The sequence below is a fragment of the Schizosaccharomyces osmophilus genome, chromosome 1 (genome assembly GCF_027921745.1).
Source record: "Schizosaccharomyces osmophilus chromosome 1, complete sequence".
In the NCBI taxonomy this organism is placed as follows: domain Eukaryota; kingdom Fungi; phylum Ascomycota; class Schizosaccharomycetes; order Schizosaccharomycetales; family Schizosaccharomycetaceae; genus Schizosaccharomyces; species Schizosaccharomyces osmophilus.
The window spans coordinates 2,676,597-2,694,759 of record NC_079238.1 but is presented as its reverse complement, the minus strand read 5'-3'; the positions used below and the strand labels follow the sequence as shown (position 1 = coordinate 2,694,759).

The 18,163-nt window shown below is 37.7% G+C and overlaps 7 protein-coding genes across 7 annotated transcripts; 3 read left to right on the top strand and 4 right to left on the bottom strand.

Moving 5' to 3' along the window:
* Window positions 1–138: 138 nt before the first annotated feature.
* Window positions 139–3,772, top strand: cut14 (condensin complex SMC subunit Smc2; the record flags this gene model as incomplete). Its single annotated transcript, XM_056180024.1, has 3 exons — window positions 139–3,440; window positions 3,502–3,615; window positions 3,667–3,772. 3 exons carry the CDS (start codon window positions 139–141, stop codon window positions 3,770–3,772), a joined length of 3,522 nt encoding a protein of 1,173 aa, XP_056035515.1.
* Window positions 3,773–4,199: 427 nt separating this feature from the next.
* On the top strand, window positions 4,200–5,345 carry spe2 (S-adenosylmethionine decarboxylase proenzyme Spe2; the record flags this gene model as incomplete). The annotated part of the gene is made up of 1 exon (XM_056180023.1): window positions 4,200–5,345. The coding sequence occupies one exon, from the start codon at window positions 4,200–4,202 to the stop codon at window positions 5,343–5,345; it is 1,146 nt and encodes a 381-aa protein (XP_056035516.1).
* A 256-nt stretch (window positions 5,346–5,601) lies between these two features.
* Window positions 5,602–7,398, bottom strand: ppb1 (serine/threonine protein phosphatase PP2B (calcineurin A) catalytic subunit Ppb1; the record flags this gene model as incomplete). The annotated part of the gene is made up of 3 exons (XM_056180022.1): window positions 5,602–6,881; window positions 6,982–7,188; window positions 7,257–7,398. The coding sequence occupies 3 exons, from the start codon at window positions 7,396–7,398 to the stop codon at window positions 5,602–5,604; spliced, it is 1,629 nt and encodes a 542-aa protein (XP_056035116.1).
* A 644-nt stretch (window positions 7,399–8,042) lies between these two features.
* Window positions 8,043–8,423, bottom strand: SOMG_01228 (uncharacterized protein; the record flags this gene model as incomplete). Its single annotated transcript, XM_056180021.1, has 2 exons — window positions 8,043–8,195; window positions 8,340–8,423. The coding sequence occupies 2 exons, from the start codon at window positions 8,421–8,423 to the stop codon at window positions 8,043–8,045; spliced, it is 237 nt and encodes a 78-aa protein (XP_056035147.1).
* A 55-nt stretch (window positions 8,424–8,478) lies between these two features.
* On the bottom strand, window positions 8,479–9,672 carry oxa102 (mitochondrial inner membrane insertase Oxa102; the record flags this gene model as incomplete). Its single annotated transcript, XM_056180020.1, has 1 exon — window positions 8,479–9,672. The coding sequence occupies one exon, from the start codon at window positions 9,670–9,672 to the stop codon at window positions 8,479–8,481; it is 1,194 nt and encodes a 397-aa protein (XP_056036084.1).
* Window positions 9,673–10,597: 925 nt separating this feature from the next.
* On the top strand, window positions 10,598–12,921 carry SOMG_01226 (HID1-like protein 2, possible Golgi protein (by similarity); the record flags this gene model as incomplete). The annotated part of the gene is made up of 6 exons (XM_056180019.1): window positions 10,598–10,617; window positions 10,710–10,776; window positions 10,825–12,069; window positions 12,121–12,352; window positions 12,415–12,557; window positions 12,595–12,921. The coding sequence occupies 6 exons, from the start codon at window positions 10,598–10,600 to the stop codon at window positions 12,919–12,921; spliced, it is 2,034 nt and encodes a 677-aa protein (XP_056036082.1).
* Window positions 12,922–13,063: 142 nt separating this feature from the next.
* lid2 (histone demethylase (H3-trimethyl-K4 specific), Lid2 complex subunit Lid2) lies at window positions 13,064–17,694 on the bottom strand (the record flags this gene model as incomplete). The annotated part of the gene is made up of 2 exons (XM_056180018.1): window positions 13,064–17,609; window positions 17,687–17,694. 2 exons carry the CDS (start codon window positions 17,692–17,694, stop codon window positions 13,064–13,066), a joined length of 4,554 nt encoding a protein of 1,517 aa, XP_056035376.1.
* Window positions 17,695–18,163: the final 469 nt, after the last annotated feature.

Below are 18,163 nucleotides of genomic sequence, written 5' to 3'. Positions count from 1 at the left end.
TTGGTTCATGGATTACTAGCAAATTCACTACCTCCAGACAGACGCGAAACGTAAACAAGAAATTGCAATCGTTCTTTTTGGGGATGGTCCCAACTTAAATGAAAGAACTCTATTACAAGTAAATAAACTATCACAGAAATGAAAATCGAAGAGCTTATTATCGATGGATTTAAGTCATATGCGGTGCGAACCGTAATTAGCAATTGGGATGATCAGTTTAATGCCATCACAGGACTTAATGGATCAGGGAAAAGCAACATTTTAGATGCCATTTGCTTTGTTCTTGGTTTAACAAATATGAGCACTGTTCGTGCTCAGAATTTGCAGGATCTTATTTATAAACGAGGCCAAGCTGGTATAACAAAAGCAAGCGTAACAATTGTTTTTAACAATCGGGAGGCGTCTGCTTGCCCTATCGGCTTTGAGGATCATCCTCAAGTCAGTGTTACCAGACAAGTTATTATGGGTGGTACCAGCAAATATTTAATCAATGGTCATCGTGCTCTACAGCAGAATGTACAAAACTTGTTTCAGTCTGTTCAATTAAATATCAATAATCCAAATTTTTTAATTATGCAAGGACGGATCACAAAAGTTTTAAACATGAAATCCACTGAAATTTTGTCTATGATTGAGGAGGCTTCTGGAACAAGGATGTTTGAAGAGCGAAAAGAAAAAGCATTTCGTACAATGCAGAGAAAAGAGGCTAAAGTTGAAGAAATCAACACTCTTCTGCGCGAAGAAATTGAACCGCGACTTGCTAAATTACGATCAGAGAAGAAAACATTCTTGGAATATCAACAGGTATATAATGACATAGAAAGATTAAGTCAGCTATGCGTTGCATTCGATTACCATAATTTGTCGCTCAAGCTAGAGCATCTCGAGAAACAAGTTTACCAGAAACAAAGCGGCATCGCGGAAACTGAATCGTCCATCTCAAAATCTAAAGAGGAAATTAAGTTTTTAGAGAAGCAAGTAAAGGACTTAGAGAAACTTTGCTCTTCTCAGATGAGTGCTTCCTCTGAATATGCTTCCTTAGATAGCCAGTTACAGACAACAACTGAGAAAATTACACGCCTTAGCACTTCTATAGAGATTAAGCAATCTTCTATGCAAGAAGAGATAAAAAATCTCAAAAATCTAAAAGAAAAGCGAACGAAAGCTGACTCTCTGCGCGACATTAAAGAAAATAATTTTCAGAAATCACGTTTACAATATGAGCAAAAAAACCGGGATTATCAGCAAACTTTGGCCGCTGTCAAATCCCAAGAAGAACTAATCTCTTCTCTAAGTACCGGTCTTTCTTCTAGCGAAGGTCACGAAATTGGGTACTCTAAAAAGCTACATGAGGCTAGAGATGAATTGAACCAGCTGAATGCCGAAAAGGAGATTGAGCGTATGAAGCTTAAAAACCTCTCGAAAAGGATATCTGAATTAGAACCGAGAAGACCAGAGGCAAATAAACGACAACAGCAAATTGAAAAACAAGTTGCTCAGTTGCAGCAAGATGTAACCAAAATAGAATCTCGTTTAGAAAGAGGGGCTCACGATTCCACCAAAGAAAAGATTTTGCGACAAAATCTAGACCAGCTACGTAAAGAGAGAGAACAACTTTCCGATGAGGTGGATACCCTTCACAGTCGCTTGGCTTACTTGGATTTTAGGTACACGGATCCTATTCCAAAATTTGACCGTTCAAAAGTTAAAGGATTGGTTGCACAGCTTTTCAATCTCAACAAGGAAAATTACGATAAGCAAACGGCTTTGGAGATTACCGCCGGTGGTCGCTTATATAATGTTGTCGTCGAGAATGAAAGAGTAGGTGCACAACTTTTGCAGAACGGAAATCTTAAGAAACGTGTAACCATGATTCCTCTAAACAAGATTTCTAGCTTTGTTGCTTCTGCTGAACGCGTCGGTGCTGCTAAGAATATTTCAAACAATCGAGCTTCTTTAGCTTTAGAGTTCATTGGTTACGAAGAAGAGCTGTTACCAGCCATGCAATACGTGTTCGGTGCTAGTCTTATTTGTGATGATCCAGATGTTGCTAAGAAAGTGACATTTCATCCCAACGTTCGTTTAAAAAGTGTGACTACTGATGGAGACGTTTATGACCCTTCTGGTATATTGACTGGTGGATCAGTAAACAAAACCGCCGGACCTCTCTTGCAATTACAAAAACTTCGTGAAGTTTCTGAAAAGTTGAAAGAAATAGAAAGTGAATATTCAACTGTAAAGCATGAACTAACGAATGTCGCTGCTGGAAATGCTCAATTCCATCGGCTTGAGCAAGAACTTCAGCTGAAGCGACACGAGCTATCGTTGATGGAGGAACAAAAGGTAAATGATCCCTTATGTCGTCTTCTTATAGAACATCGTGATTGTAAAGAGGAGCTTTCCTCTTTGCGCCAGAAAATGCCAAATCTTGACGAGCGTATACGAGAGAAAGAAACCTCAATAAATAAAATCGAGAGAGACATGTTTGAGTGGAAAAATAACAAAGGCTCAAAAATGACTGAGCTTCACAGTGAGCTCAATAAGTTAAAAGAAAAGTTGCTTTCCAGTACCAAAGATGTTGAGGAGGTAGAAAATGAACTAAATGGAGCAAAGTTAGATCGAGAAAGCTTTAACTCTGAGATACTGCGCTTTACCGATAATGTATCATCTTTTGAAAGTAGCATTTCGCACTTAAAAGATGAACTGAGCGAATTAGAAGTAACCTTGAATGACCAACAAAGACTTCGTAAGTCATTGGTTGAAAAGCTTGAGCAGGAAACTCAACGATATTCTGGGATTAATAACGAATTGAATAAGTTTAAGACCAAACTGAAAGCCGTAGATTCTTCTGTCAATGATCTACAACTGGTCGGTCAAAAGTTCAAACATGAGCATGACCGGTTGGAACGTGAAAAGAATGTTGCGGAGGTAGCATTGCGACAATTAGACAAGGAACATCCTTGGATTCAAGATCGTAAACAAACTTTCGGTCAAGAGGCTACTATGTTTGATTTTCGTGCTCAAAATTTACGACAGTGTAAAGAACAATTGGCTGCTTTAAAACCCAAGTTTGCTAGTATGAGGAAGACGATTAATCCAAAAGTAATGGATATGATTGATGGTGTTGAGAAAAGAGAAGCAAAACTGAAAGCTATGATAAGAACTATACATCGGGACAAGCGCAAAATCCAAGAAACTGTCTACAGTATTGATAAATTTAAAAAGCAAGCCTTGGAAAAAACCTGGATTGAAGTCAATGCAGCCTTTGGCGAAATATTCGACGAACTTTTGCCCGGAAATAGTGCTGAACTTCAACCACCAGAAGGAAAGGAATTTACTAGTGGATTAGAAATTCGAGTACGAATCGGCTCAATATGGAAAGATAGTTTGGCCGAACTTAGTGGTGGACAGCGATCTTTAGTCGCTTTGGCACTCATTATGTAAGTTTTTGTTTGGATTTTTTATCCTGCTTTAAGCCGGAGCTAATCTAATATTGTTTAGGTCTTTGTTGAAATATAAACCAGCTCCTATGTATATTCTCGACGAAATAGACGCCGCACTAGACTTGAGTCATACCCAAAATATTGGACGCTTAATAAAAACCAAGTTTAAAGGGTAGGAAACTTTAAAAACTAGTCATAATTATCTGAAAGCTAACCAAAACAGATCACAGTTTATTGTCGTGAGCTTAAAAGAAGGAATGTTTACCAATGCTAATCGATTATTTCATGTACGATTTATGGATGGGAATTCAGTTGTACAAACGAGGTAAGGAACATCCGGTATCTTATTTTATTTTTGTTTTAATGGGCGTTTTATAAATTCTTTCTGAGGTAACATAATTTTCACTTTTTGTATATTTAGTTAATAAAATCTCGGCTGCTAATTCTCATCAAATTGAAATTTGAAGATTTTGGAAGATGGTATATGAAAGTTAGGGTAGGGTTACCCTTGAGTTATTGTTAGTGTTACTCACAAAATCCTACCCTTTTCAACTTCGTTCTTGTTGGAGTGAGCGTTACCCATTGAAAGCCTTTGTTTATTAAAAGACTTGCGCTTTTGCATGCTTTCGAGTTGGCAAGGATCCCAATAACCTTGCAGCAAGTAACTAGCTAGTACGTGTCGAGTGTCGACCGAGTGAAAATCATTGGAACATTTGGTTCAGAAAACTTTTCTGTTTTTGAATATTAGTCTTTAAAATGTCGCCAATTCTTGTTGTAGATCAAGAAAATGCTCAGGAATTCAATTCCTTCTCCTTTGAAGGACCTGAAAAATTGCTTGAGCTTTGGTTTTCAGCTCCGTTCATTTCTGACTCTGAGAGTGGAAATACAAAATTTGGGTTGAAAACTGTAAGTCGTGACTTATGGGATGATATGCTTAGCCGTGCACAATGCAAAGTGCTTAGCGTGGCTTCTAGCAATGAGGTTGATGCATACTTATTGTCTGAATCTTCTATGTTTGTTTTTCCTCATAAAATCATTTTAAAGACTTGCGGAACTACAACACTACTGGCTAGTTTACCGCGCTTATTGGAAATTGCTTCAAGTATTGGATTTACTCGTCCTCTTCGTACATTTTATTCGCGGAAAAACTTTTTATATCCTGAACGCCAGCTTGCTCCTCATAATAGCTGGGAAGATGAAGTTCGTTACTTGCAACTTTTCTTTCCTGAGGGTTCTTCTTATGTTGTTGGTCCCACGAACAAAAACCATTGGTATTTATTTTCTGACGTCGCTGATGAGTCCGATTTGTTTGAGAGCTCTCTGGATCCGGAAGACGAAACTTTAGAGGTACTCATGACAAATATGTCGCCTGAACGCTCTTTGCAATTCTACGCACCTTCCTTAGACGTTGTTCATCAATCAAAGGGTGAAAATTATATGAAGCCACAAAACAATGATCAACCTGTCCTTTCCACAGGTCATATCCTTGGAGCGTATGTGGCTGAATTATCTGGAGTTAAAGAATTGTGTAGCACTAAGGATGGAAAAGCCGTGCTTGACGGTTTTCAGTTTGAACCCATTGGCTTCTCTTCAAATATGATTTATAAGGACCGCTACGCTACAATTCATGTAACTCCTCAAGATCATTGTTCTTATGCTTCTTTTGAAACAAACGTATCTAAAACCCAATTTGGTCGCTCTACTATTGAAACTATTGAAAAGGCTGTCAATACTTTTGGAGCAGGTAATTTCAGTCTCACCCTTTTTCAGGCTAAAGGATCCGCTCATGAAAAGCAGCTATATGAAAAATTAAAGCATTTTAAATCGTATAAACGCGAAGAATTCATAGTTTACGATTTCCCTGGGTACGACTTGGTATTTGCCAGCTTTTCCTCTGTTTAGCCCTTTATTTCTGTATGTTGTTACAAAATTACAATGAAGAAAATAGAAAATATCACATTTTATATAACTGGTAACATTTCAATACACTTTAGTTGGCACTGAGCTTACTATAATAAACCACCTTGCACTATTGTTGTGGAAGCTTAATATTAAGTAACTTCTATCGTTTATTTTCATTAAAAATAAGTATCGTTTTTTAATTGGCCTCTAAGACATAATTAATATGAAATAAACTGTGGGGGATCCTAACAAAATTTCATGATTTTTCATTCCTGATATAATCCTCATTTTCAGATGAATTTATGACATCTTCCAAAGATTTTATTTCCATGGAATGACGGCGACTATTGGAAGGAGGTAGACGTTCATTTTCAAGATCTAATTTACGAGCATCATCAAAAGAATTAATAGCATTCTTAATACCTTCGGCACCAAGCATCAAAGTACCAGCAGGTAATCGTTTGTTTTCAGACTTATTTTTTAGTTCAGAAACACTTTCACGTTCTTCACGAAGAACACTAAAGACTCGAGAAATTCTTCCAATTGCCATAATTTTGCTTCTGATGATTTGTCTTCGGGCTTCAAGGTCGAGCTCTGTGTCTGATTTTCCAGCATCGTGATTCGAAAGTAATGTGAGTTCGTCCTCTTCTGAAGGGTTATCATATAGCTCTTCTTTTGAACAAATGTTTAACATTGATATCAGCATCTCGGTGACTTTTTCCCCAACAAAGGGTAAACTCCAAGTAAACACATTCATAAAATTAGGAAGCCAATAAGGATGAGGCGAACAATTAAATTGTCGGATATTCATTATATTATTTTCATACTTCAGGACGGCTGCTTTGTTATTGTACACGTCCAAATAATTGGGAGCAGAAAAAATTGTCATTAGAGAAGGAAACCCAGTAGATTTTGTTTTTCGGTACATACGGTATCCTACGTCTTGGGCTTCGTGTGCTCGAATCACCGATAGCAGATTATTGTTTTCAAGAAACGAACACACTGCAGGGTAACTGTAAAAGTAAGAGCAACCACGAACGTTGTTGTGTAAATAATGCTTGCTAGAAGTCTCTGAGCCGAATTCTTCAAGAGGATCTGACCATAGCAAATCGCACATTAAGCCATGAGTGGGAGGCTCACAAAAACGATTAATCATGCGAATATCATTAAGGGTATGCAGCTCGGGAGAAAGACCTCCATGAACACAAAGAAATTGTTTATTCATTATAGCGGCGAGAGGGAGTGCATTAAAAGACTCCAAGCATGCCTGGTATACTTTGACGTTATACTTGTGGGTACATTCGAGCTTAAAAGTGAAATAATCAGTTAAATGAGCACACTCATGGTTACCCCGAAGTAGCCAAAAGGTATCGGGGTACCAAATTTTTAAGGAGTAAAGGTATAAAAGACACTCAATAGAGTAATAGCCACGATCAACATAATCACCCAAGAAAAGATATTGCGTATTATCTGGATTTCCACCGACTTCAAAGAGCTTCATAAGGTCATAGTATTGACCATGGATATCACCGCATACTACCCATTGTTAGTTGACACTCCAAAGTTGAAATAGACAAAATTTGAGGTTACTCAATATGAGAGATCGCTCAAAGTATTTCAAATAAGCTATACATACCAGTTATAGGTGCATCAACTTCAATTAAGTTCTCTTCTGACCTGAGGATCTCAGTTGCATGCTTTATGATATATAAGCATTGTTCTTCTGACAATCTTCCTTCACGAATAAAATGGTTACGAAGAAAATGTAAATCAGGTTTTCCTGGCTCATTGGTGTCAAAGAACTCTGAGTCCGTAGGTAAATATGCAGCAGGAGCTTGAACATCTGCAATTGTTAGCAATGGTAAATTTAAGCTCAGAGACAGATAGATTTATGTTGCAATTAACACATACGTTTTACAATTCGGTCCTGTGTGCTTACACTGCTGCCATCTTCTTGGACAAATATTGTAAAATCGTGAATTGGCGCTTTGTTCTTTTGACGAATTGCTCGTAAAATTGGATCTTCCGAATTGCTTGAATCTCCAGACATCATGACAAACACAAATTATTCTGCAAAATAACTGATATTGGAAAAGGGAAAATCAGAATAATGGCTTATAGCAACAATCCAACAAAAAGCGCAGTGTAGTGAATGTCTTATAGAGGATTAGGAGGTGTACCACGTTGTATATTTTACTGTATGAACTCTATGCCTTTTGCTTTAAAAAACTATTGTGAGTTATGCTCCTTCTTGCTTGATTCCTTTAATAGAAATAAATTTTGTTTCTGTATACGAAGTAAACAAATAAGGTAAACAAAAAAACCTATGGAGTATATCACTTGGTAGAAAGGATTATAGGAATCATGAGCAAGTCTCTATCAAGAAACGAACGCAGACATCTAGAAATTGGAGAAAATGATTCGTTATTTTGAACGGAACGGTTGAATCACAGCGCGGTGTGGTTGATTCATTGGTCTCCTTTTGAAGCGTATAGGCTGGTGCAGATAATTCGAGTATTCTATTTCATAAACCTCAAGTTTTCTGTTATGTTGTAGATCAACAAACGCGTAAATGCGGCGATCAAATTGGAATCTTTTCGAGAGCAACACAGTGCTAGGCCAAAGCTTTCTCTGTTAGAATGCTTATAACTTTGGCTTCAATGGTGAAAACGAATTTTCTGTTATGAATTGGGCTTTTCATTGAGCTGGGAAATTATGGATTTTAGGATTCATCAGTCCTTCATTTACCTTCTTTTCTATATTTTTCCGCACGGGAAAGTGTTGATGAAGTTTTGCGTTTTCTATTGTGGATAATACATTCAAAATAAAATTGTATATTCGGCGATCGCCCTTCATAAATTGACAAAAAATTACAGAAAGTATAATTCAAATGAGTAAGCATAGCAAATGAAAAAAAAGAAAGGAATAAAAAGTATTTTGCGAAGAAAACGGCATGTCTGTCAAAGATAAACTTTCCAGAACCAGTATTCTTACTTTGGCAAGATCATTTTTCATGGGTACAGTATGAGAAATAAAATTCCATCCTGTTTGGGGGTATTGAAAGATATTTAAAGGCATATAAAAATGGTATAGCGATATTGATGCAAAGTCACGAGCAGATAAACCTTCTCAATCAAAGCTTGGTAGAAGTTTCAGAGGAGGATTTGGGACCCGATTTTTCATTAGAGTGATTTAGTGTAGAAGTTGACTCTTGATCGTTTACTTTATGGAAAGGCTTCAGGATATCAGATGCTTCGGGATACTTCTTTTGCTCACGAACTCCGTCCATGATACCGGTGAAAGATCGAAGGAAAGATTCGTTTTGAGGTGAAGCGGCAGTTTGGTTTACTGCGGGAACCTCAGGAAGATCCAATTTGTTTCGCAAAGATTGGTTCTTCAACAAAAGACCTTGGAAAACACTGAAAATATTACTGGGAACCCAATACATGAAAATGGCCATTGGGAAACTCATGGTAAAGACAGGACTAGCGGCACACAACAATCTGAAAAAGCGTTTCATTCCTGGTGCCATTGCTGCTTTATTGGTGCCAGTTTCGCTACCAGCTTCAATATTGAAAAGCATCAAAAGTCCATTCAAAATTGGGAAAACGGCATAAGGATCGGCCTTTGTTAAATTTTGCACCCAGAGAAATCCACCTTCTGTAAGACCATCGACAGGGACACCGGCCATACATTTTAAAGCATAGAAGAAACTTATAAAGACCACACCTTGCACCACGGGAGCGGTAAGAAGGCTCAATGGATTGACATTGTTGGAACGATACAGATCTTGGATTTTAGTGGTTGCTTCCGACATGCCAGTATTGTTCTTTTCTGCTTTGGCCCTTTGCAAAGCAACCATGTGTTGAGAGACTTGAGGGTTGATAACTGCTAGTTTGGAAGAAGTTCGTATCATCTTAATCATTAGTGGAAGCATGGTGATACGCATTCCAACAGCCGTCGCAGCGATGGAAGCCCACCAAGGCATACCTGACCAAACGTGAATGGATTGAACGAAGCTTTGTAAAAGATTGTGAGGCCACAGCATGGAAGAGGCCATGAGCATACCATTTGTAGCAGTGTTACTACGGTCAACCATGCATTTCGCTCCATTCCTGAAAGATGTCAAAAGCGAAACCTTACCAAGGTCCTGAGACACAGGCTTGCATGGAGCCGCACTCGTTTTCTGGTGATCCAAATGCTTTTCCTTTTGCAAAAGTCGAAAATGCCGTTTTTGACTACCGTTCAGTGCTACAATGGAGGGAGACTGAACAGACATCAACCCCACAACCGATCGAGCACATAGCTTATTCTGAACGGTCAACATATTGGATGTAATTTCACGTTGGCAGTCGTCTATTCTACGACAGAACTATGGTACGTTTGGAGAATGTGAACGCGTTCAGAGGATCCGTTTTACAAAAGACACTCTTACACAAATGCTTTTCTGAAAAATTTCCAGCGCAGAAAAAATTAAGTCCAACTTTTAGACGAACGAATCAGTCTCTTGGCACGGATATGCGGTATGTGGTTGGCAGAAAATTTGGCGGGACCAGATAACTTAAACCCAAATTGTGTGTGATTACTAGTTAATATTATGTGCTCGGTTCAATTGTAAATAAACAAACAAATGACCAAAAAAAATAAAAATAAAAAAACAATTGGAAAAATAATGTATGAGGAAAGAAATAGAACACAAGTTAAAGACGCTGTTTCTTTTTTGCTTCTTTTTTTTTTTTCACTGCTCATACATTACCTTTCTGCTATCCGATTTGAACATGGTAATTTTTGAATGTTTGAGGTAAAGCAATCGATGAAAAAAGACAATTTATAAAAGCAAAAGACACAGTAGGAAGAAAATCTCTTATATCGTCTCTGAATCGTCCTAAAAGTACCATCTTTCGAGTATTCAGATGCAACAAGAAAGATTCCGTGTGAAAATATGTTTTGAATACCAGACAGTACTCAAAAGAATTATTTTCATTTACAACAAGAACATTAGATGGAATTATCTTTTGTAGAAATGCATTCGACAATGCTGAAAAATGAAATTGAATAACCTTATGTCTTAGCGATTTCAGTAGCAGATTTCAAACATAATACCGTGGTTCGTTTCTATTTTCGTCATCCACGAAAATTCCAACCGAAACAACACTAAGCAATTTGTTTGTTATTATACCCATTTGCTTTATCATTTGAATCGTTTTTATTCCCAAGGTGGTGTCTTGTGATCTTGCCTTCGTTTATTTACTATGGGAGTAGCGGAATCTAAGTATGTAAAAGAGAAACGGCATGATACTAGTCTATGTTCATCTTAGAAAGCATAAGTTCATTTCTTCTATAGAATCTAACACTTTCATGTAGACTATCTTTCAGAAACTCCCTGTTGGCATTGCTTAAGGAACCAGCAAAACCAGAAGATTACCAGGTTGTAAGTTCTTGAAAAAAGGGAATTCGTTTGCTCACCAGTTGTCTCTAGATTTTCAATTCTTTGATCAATGATAACGATGTATTTTCTCTTATATTCCCAAAAGAGATCCTTCAATTTTGCCAAGGTGAAGAATTCTCGCAACTCGCGTTGTTGGTCCAAATCTGTCTCTGGAACATTATCTATTATCAAAAGAATGCAAAGAAAAGAAACTATATTGAATCAAAGAAGCCACTCATTTTGAACAGTGTTAGAATCTTGACAAGATTGATTCCTTATTTGTACGAGTCGAAGAAATCCCACTCGTGGATTCGTGAGTACCTGTTCTCTTCTCCAAAAGATGCTTTTGAGAAAATGCAATTAGAACTGGATATATCAAGTTTTTATCCAGGTTTCGATTTACCCACCGAAGTCTGTCTTCTTTCTGCACTCTTAAACTCAGTTCTTCAAATTTGTTTCTTGCCTGGCTTGAGTCTTTCCATAATGAGCTCTGACGGAGAGAAGATATGGTCTTCAGGTCTTGTCTTCCAAAAATTAGAACATCCTCCTTCTTATGACCATCAAAGTCATCAGTTAACCCTGCTTCGTTTTCTCATGGTCCTTATATCCGAGCCTCTTTATCAGTCTCAGGGTCGAGTGAATGCAAGTGTTTTAGAGCATCTCTTAGCTTTAAGCAATCGAAACACAAATATCAGATTGGTTTGCTCTCTCATCAACACTGCTTTCATCAATTCTTCCTCCTGGTTACCCAATATGCTAAGTCAATCATCGGATGTACTTAGACGATATTCAGCTTTACTCTTGCTGCAACTCATCTCCATTCCAAAACCAAAAACTGTCTCTACGAATACCGTGTTGGATATCTTGAGAAAACTCCATCGTCCAGAAGATCTTCATTTATTAGCCACGTCCCTTTTCAAAACCATATCGCTTCCACTGAAGAATTCTTTGAGTATGATTTCATTTTTTCAAAATTCCAACCAAAACTTGGAGGAGGCATTAATCTTCTTTTTCTTACTTCTCACTAATCATTTTCGATTTGCTAATGAACTTGAAAAGCTTCCTTTCCTCACTGAGCTTATATCGTCTCTTTTATACATCTTTATCAATTATGACTCTAATGAAGACGCAAACATCGGGTTTATAGCTCAAGTTGCTGGATATTGTTTGCAGCAAATCTTAAGTAAAAAAGAACTAGTTGAGTCCTTTGCTAAATGCAACGCTTCTTCCATGCTTCCTCCCACTTCTCAAAAATTACCTATTTATGAGCTTAACGTCACAAATTATATTTTATTGGTATGATTCTTTTCAGCATGATTTGCAGTAGATACTGACGCAAAAATACAGACTTTAATCACACACATAAATGATGGTCACCATTCCCAACACCTGGCATGCCTTGTAGTTTCTAACATCTTGTTGAATTCTTCTAATTTACCTCTGATGACTTTGGAGCATCTCATAACTCTCATCAGCCACTACTTTGAACCTGATGTTTTTCTCACGAAGAAGTCCAATGCAATTTTATCCAAACGGCTACTTTCAGGGCTGCTTACTACAATATCAAGGAATTTAGATGGTAAGAATGACTACTTATTTTATTATCTCAAATTCGTGCCTATACTCACCCTTTTATAATAGAAAATTATCTATTGATCAAGTCTTTGAAAGAAAACGCGAATCGCTTTGAACCGTTGCTCCATTCAACGAACGAAGACTTTAACGAATCTTTACAAAGCTATCATTCTATCCATCCTGAATTCACGGATTCAGATTTAAACTGGGTAAGTGTATTGTTGTTTTCCGTATATTAATGATTAGTATCATGCATGGTTCTCTGAGTTTAAGATACCCCTGTTAAGAGACCTAATATTATCAGAAAATGGAAAGTCTGTGTTGATGGATCCGCTAAACCTTCAAAGTCTTGAAGTCGAACCCTGCTATGTTGAATATAATGCCAACATTCAAGATTGGATTTTCTTAAATTTGTGGAGGATCACTTTAAGACAATGCTCCAATAATGCTCCGGTTGCACTGTCTCCTTGGTCAGGTACAGCCGTTACATTATTTTCAATTCGCGAAGAGCCTCAAGCTTCACCGGCGTCACTAATTTTACAAAACTTACAGAACAGGTTTTTACAAAATTAATAGATGCTTCAATTCTTGAGAAGTATTTAAGACTGCAGTTCACTACATACAATCAGATTTTTGTATAGGGACTAGATGAGTTCGAATAAAAAAAGAATATATATTATACAAACTAAACGACATTAATTAAAGAGTGCTAATTTTACATATTTAAATAACTTTCCGTTAAGCCATCATTTTTTTCAACAAATTCATCAAGAGTAACATCTGGAGTTTCCGTAACCATATCTCCTAAAGATGTAAAAACGTCTGTACCAAAAAAAACATGTTCACCGCAGGATAATTTTCGAGATATTAGCATGTCCTGCATGCCTCCCGGGGTTTTCATTACACGTGAATATTTAGAGACTGTTGCCGATGGCGAATTTGGTAAGCTTGACCTACCAATGTTATCATCCTTTTCCATAACATCTGTATCTTTAGCATGAATCCCATTTCGCAATTTACTGTGAAACATCGGAGTTTCTTCTGAATTGTGTTTACAATCCTGACATGTGAAAGTCTTGTATCCAGAGTTATTTGGCATTTCTCCCATACATCCATAATGATAATCTTTATTGCACCTTGAACACATAGTAAAGCTTCCATCGTTCGCTGGTTTTTGACAATAAGCACATAAGTTTGATGTACCATTCAATTCAGCTGTTGGAGTTAACCTAAATTGTTTCAACAACGCCGTACTTGACTGTCCATTTTCATGGCTTATTTTTGTGTCACTCTGGGGACTGTCTGTTTTATTCATTGCTGTTCCGTTATTGTTCATAGGCGCTTTCTTATCATTTTGAGCGCTAGAAGGTGCGATTGCCGATTCCGGAAGTACACCTTCGGCGACTTGCTTCATTATCTGACGCTGACGCTTTGTAGGTCTCGGCTTACGGGTGGACTTCGATTCCCCAATTACGGGCGGCGGAGTTGGAGCGATAGGAACACACTCGTGCAACTTTTGTCTAAACAAGTTGGTTTCATCAGCTAGTAAAATTTCTGCTCCTTCCATTTTCCGAAGATAGAACCTCGCTAACAATACTTCAGCCATCGTTAGGCTAAATGGATTATGGGCAAATGCTTGGAGTTCTTGTCGAAACCGTGTTCCTAGGTCAACAACATTTTCCAAAATATCAGTTTCTTTTGGTTTAAAAGGCAAAAGTACAACATCCCTAAGCAAGGACTGCAAATCCTCAAGACGTGGTCTATTCGATAAGCGAGGTATTTCAACTCTATAATCGCAAACAGGGCATGTAAATTTCTCATCTTGCCGAAGCTTTTTTTTAGACATTTTCAAACACTTTGCATGATACCATTCATGACATATTTCGCATTCTATCATAACCCCGTTTTCAGGTAAACGACAAAAACAAAAAATACGTGGTCTTTTCACTTTGTATACAAGTTTTCCTTCAGAATCAGGACTCGCTTCGCGAGAAGAAGGCTCCATCGGAGGGCCCGGTCTATCTAGTAAAGACAAAGAAGCGGCGTTTCTCTTCTCAACGTACTCCAAATGCTGTCCCAAAATTTCCAAAGGAGCATTAGCTTTTCCGAAAAGTCTTTTACCTCTACGAATCCATTCGAGAACCGAATCATACATTTTCTGTAAAGCTACAATGCTATCAGATAACATCGGAAGTTTTTCAGCTTGAGCCAAAGCGTCTTTCACCTCGTCCATTGCAGGTCTCAACTTAAAAGCTTTATCTTGAGAGCGTTCGCATAATGTGCTAATTTTGCTTTTTACCTCTTCGGCATTTTGCAAAATTTCAACAACCCTGGTGTACAAAACTTTATCAACACAGAGCGTCAAAGCTTCATCTTTGAGAAGACTCAAACGATCGTAAGATACATTACTTTTAGATAGTACATCACGAACCTGGTTTTCCCAAATTTCCGCTCTCCCTTTCATAGCTCTAACAAAAATCATATGATCATTGTCCTCAGGAACACCGGCAGCTAAACCAAAGGATATGAGTTTTTCTAAATCAGCGTCTGATGTCTTTTCAGTTTCAATAGCGTAGAACATGTCAAGCCAATCATATTGTGTCAAATATTTCTGAATGATCGTTAATTCAGGGAACATAAATCCTAAAGATTCTGCCTCATTCAATAAGTTCTGGCACATCCTTCTGTCTAATGAACCAGAAAAAACTTCGGTTAATCGAACCCTGAATTGAAGTAAATCTGATACCTTTTTTTTCATAGCTTCAATTTCTTCACAAGTAAAAGCCATATCCTTTGATTTTTGTAATACTTGAAACAGATTTTCTAAGTCACGCATACCAGTAGAATTTACTCGTTGATCATGAATCTTCATAAATGATAGCTTTTTTTCTTTCCTTTTCTTTATCGGAGAGATGCTTAAATAATGATTGATCGAATTAATCCAGGCATTAGCTTTACGGATGAAACTCCGCAAGGCTGAAGTATCCTTAGTATTTAGCATTGCGTATTCGGCATCAGCTAACAGGGCTTCGAGAGATTTTATATGAGGTTTGGGAGTTGCTAATAAAATGGTTTTTAATTTTTCGGACCACTCAACAGGCGCTCTGACAAACGCAGAAAACCGATCTAAAAGTCTTGACAACTCGGATGTTCCCCATCGATAGTAAACAGTTGAAGGTTGAGAAGAGATCTCGGAATCTCTCATATAATGTTCAAGGCAATAAATCTCACTCGAAACGTGTGTTTTAACGTACGACGTAAATGTCATAGATTGACATTTTGAACAAACGACCTGCGGAATAGGATGGTCTTGCAACTGTCTTATTGTAACCTTTGGTTGTGATTTTGATAACAGCTCTCTTTGCTGTACTTCAAAGCTTATGACGCCTTGAAGCTTCTCAATAAACCAGTCATTTGTAAATTCGGGTAACCGCGACAAAGCCATGGAAATTATAATAGCATCATACGAAATAGGGGAATAGATATGTAAATCTTTCATGCGACCCAAACTACTTTTCAATATATCATCTTTAATCCATTCGATCGTGGCAAAATGAGCTGTTTCTAAGCATCCAAATCCAAGGTGAAATCCAAAATGGTAACTCTTGGGAGACACAACTAAAAATTCGTTGGGCCGTAAATCTACAGCCATGACTTGAATTCCATTAGACAAAAGAAGTGCTGGTGACATAGGAAAAGGTAACTGGAAAGAGGGGTCAAGAAAAAAACTATCTTCGTAGCTATTATCCAGATCATGAACAAACTTTTCAAATTTCTCTGTTTGATCTGGAGGCAAAATATACCATGTGACGGTGCTGCCATATCTATTGTGATACACTTGGGAAGTACCGATAGGGGACTGTTGCCATTCGTAAGTAGAGTATGCCATGCCTATAGACATTTGCGGATTGGCTAAAGAATGCATATCGGAAATTGTAAAATTAAAAGGAGAGGATTTATGATGAGGAATATTACGAAGGTTCCAACCGTCAAAGGAAGATTGATTTGAAGGTTGTAACTCTTTAGATGGTAAGGAGCTGATGGACGAAGTAGTAAATCTTTCAACTTGATGTTGCTCTGAAAGCAAAGAGTATTCATCCATCATCGACCAGTACAAGTTTTCCAAATCGTTTTCGGTGGGATCGACGGGCATGGCTTTTTTACTCAATAGTGCTTCCATATATTTGTTGGAATGGTCTCTGAAGGTAGCCACAGTCCAATGCTGCCCTTTTCTTGGATCATACGAATGAATGCCGTGCTTGCATGTATCACAGTACCAATCCTCTTTGGGGACAGCATTCAATGGAGGGTCGAGACAGGATATATGATAGGCACATTCACAACCATCACAAAGCAAAATAGTTTCTGGATTTGAATCCGAAGCACAAAATTCGCATTGTTCGCCGCGCTCAAGAAAAGTGCGTTTACCAACTGTCTGCGATCCATTTGATCGAGAAGTATCATGTTCGGACATTGGGGGTGCATCAGTAGAGGTATGAGCAACGGAACTACGAGAAATTCTTGTGGATCGAGAAACCAAGCTAGGGTTGGCAGAAGAAGTATGTGATTGTGTTCGTTCATACGGTTTGATATAACGTTCGTAAGTTCGAGCAAGAATTTGTCTGACATCCTTGGAATCTGGCAGATTCAAGGTCTCTGTAATTTTTGACAGCAAAGAATTGCTCAAGGTTGATTCCAAACTGGTGAAGTGAGAAACGGTATTTCTTAATTGGAGGAAATCTAATGGTTGGTTTTGGAGCATTGGAGGTTTATTGAAGTATAAACCTCGTTCTTCGTGAAATTCTTTCAGCTTATTAAAATAATCATAATTTTGATCGTAGCGAAAAGAATCCGTATGCAATTTTTGTTTCTGACCTTTGAATTTAAAAGTTTCAAGATCTAGAGCAATGGGTAGATTCCAGCCAGCGGCAGGAACTACCTTGGCAGCCGGGCATTCTGAAAATACTTGTTGATTCTTTTGCAAAAACGAATAGAAATCGGAAAATTCAGTGTCCGATGGTCGTAAAGTCGGAACGGTAGGTAATTCAAACGGTCTATTTGACGCGCGGTAATTAGAATCATCATGATTACAATCAAGCTGTAAATCCGTTAAAGGAACATTATCGTTAAGTTTTTTGAACCGCTTCTGTCTTCCGGATCTCATAGAATTAAATAAGTGCCACAGAATCGGGCATGTTAGGAAAAGGTAGAACAACTCCAAGCAATTTCTGCTGGGGAAATTTGATAAAACACGAAAGAATCTAACAAAAACTTTATACACTAAAATCCTTTTAGATGTAAGAAAATAAATCTAAGAAATATATAAATACAATCAAACGCGAACATTACTGTATCTTTTTGGAAAAGCGTTTGTTGGAGTTCTGCTTAGGTGGTAGCAATAACTTGGGTTACGAGGAAGAATTTAGGTACCAACTTTAAAGGTCGTTTCGAGAGCAGCTTAGTTTCAGCTAAATTCTGTACACTTTTATCGCGAACTCTAAAAAAAATATCATGAATGCTGCTGAAACCATGTAATTTATGAAACGCAAGAAGCACGTTTCAATGGACTAAACACGTATCATAATTTTGCTCATAAACTCATTCCATAGCTAAAAAGAAGTTACTTTTGCAATTTGGTATCGTTTCATCTTAGAGAAAGTTAAGATGTATACGCGTATGGTAGTAATAATCACTGCAGTGCATATAGGTTTCATGCTTCAGATGAAGGTACCAACGGCGATGAAGCCAGACCATTATTATGGGAACGACAAAAAACTCTTTGCTCGTCAACGTAAGGTTTTCTTCCTAATCGACA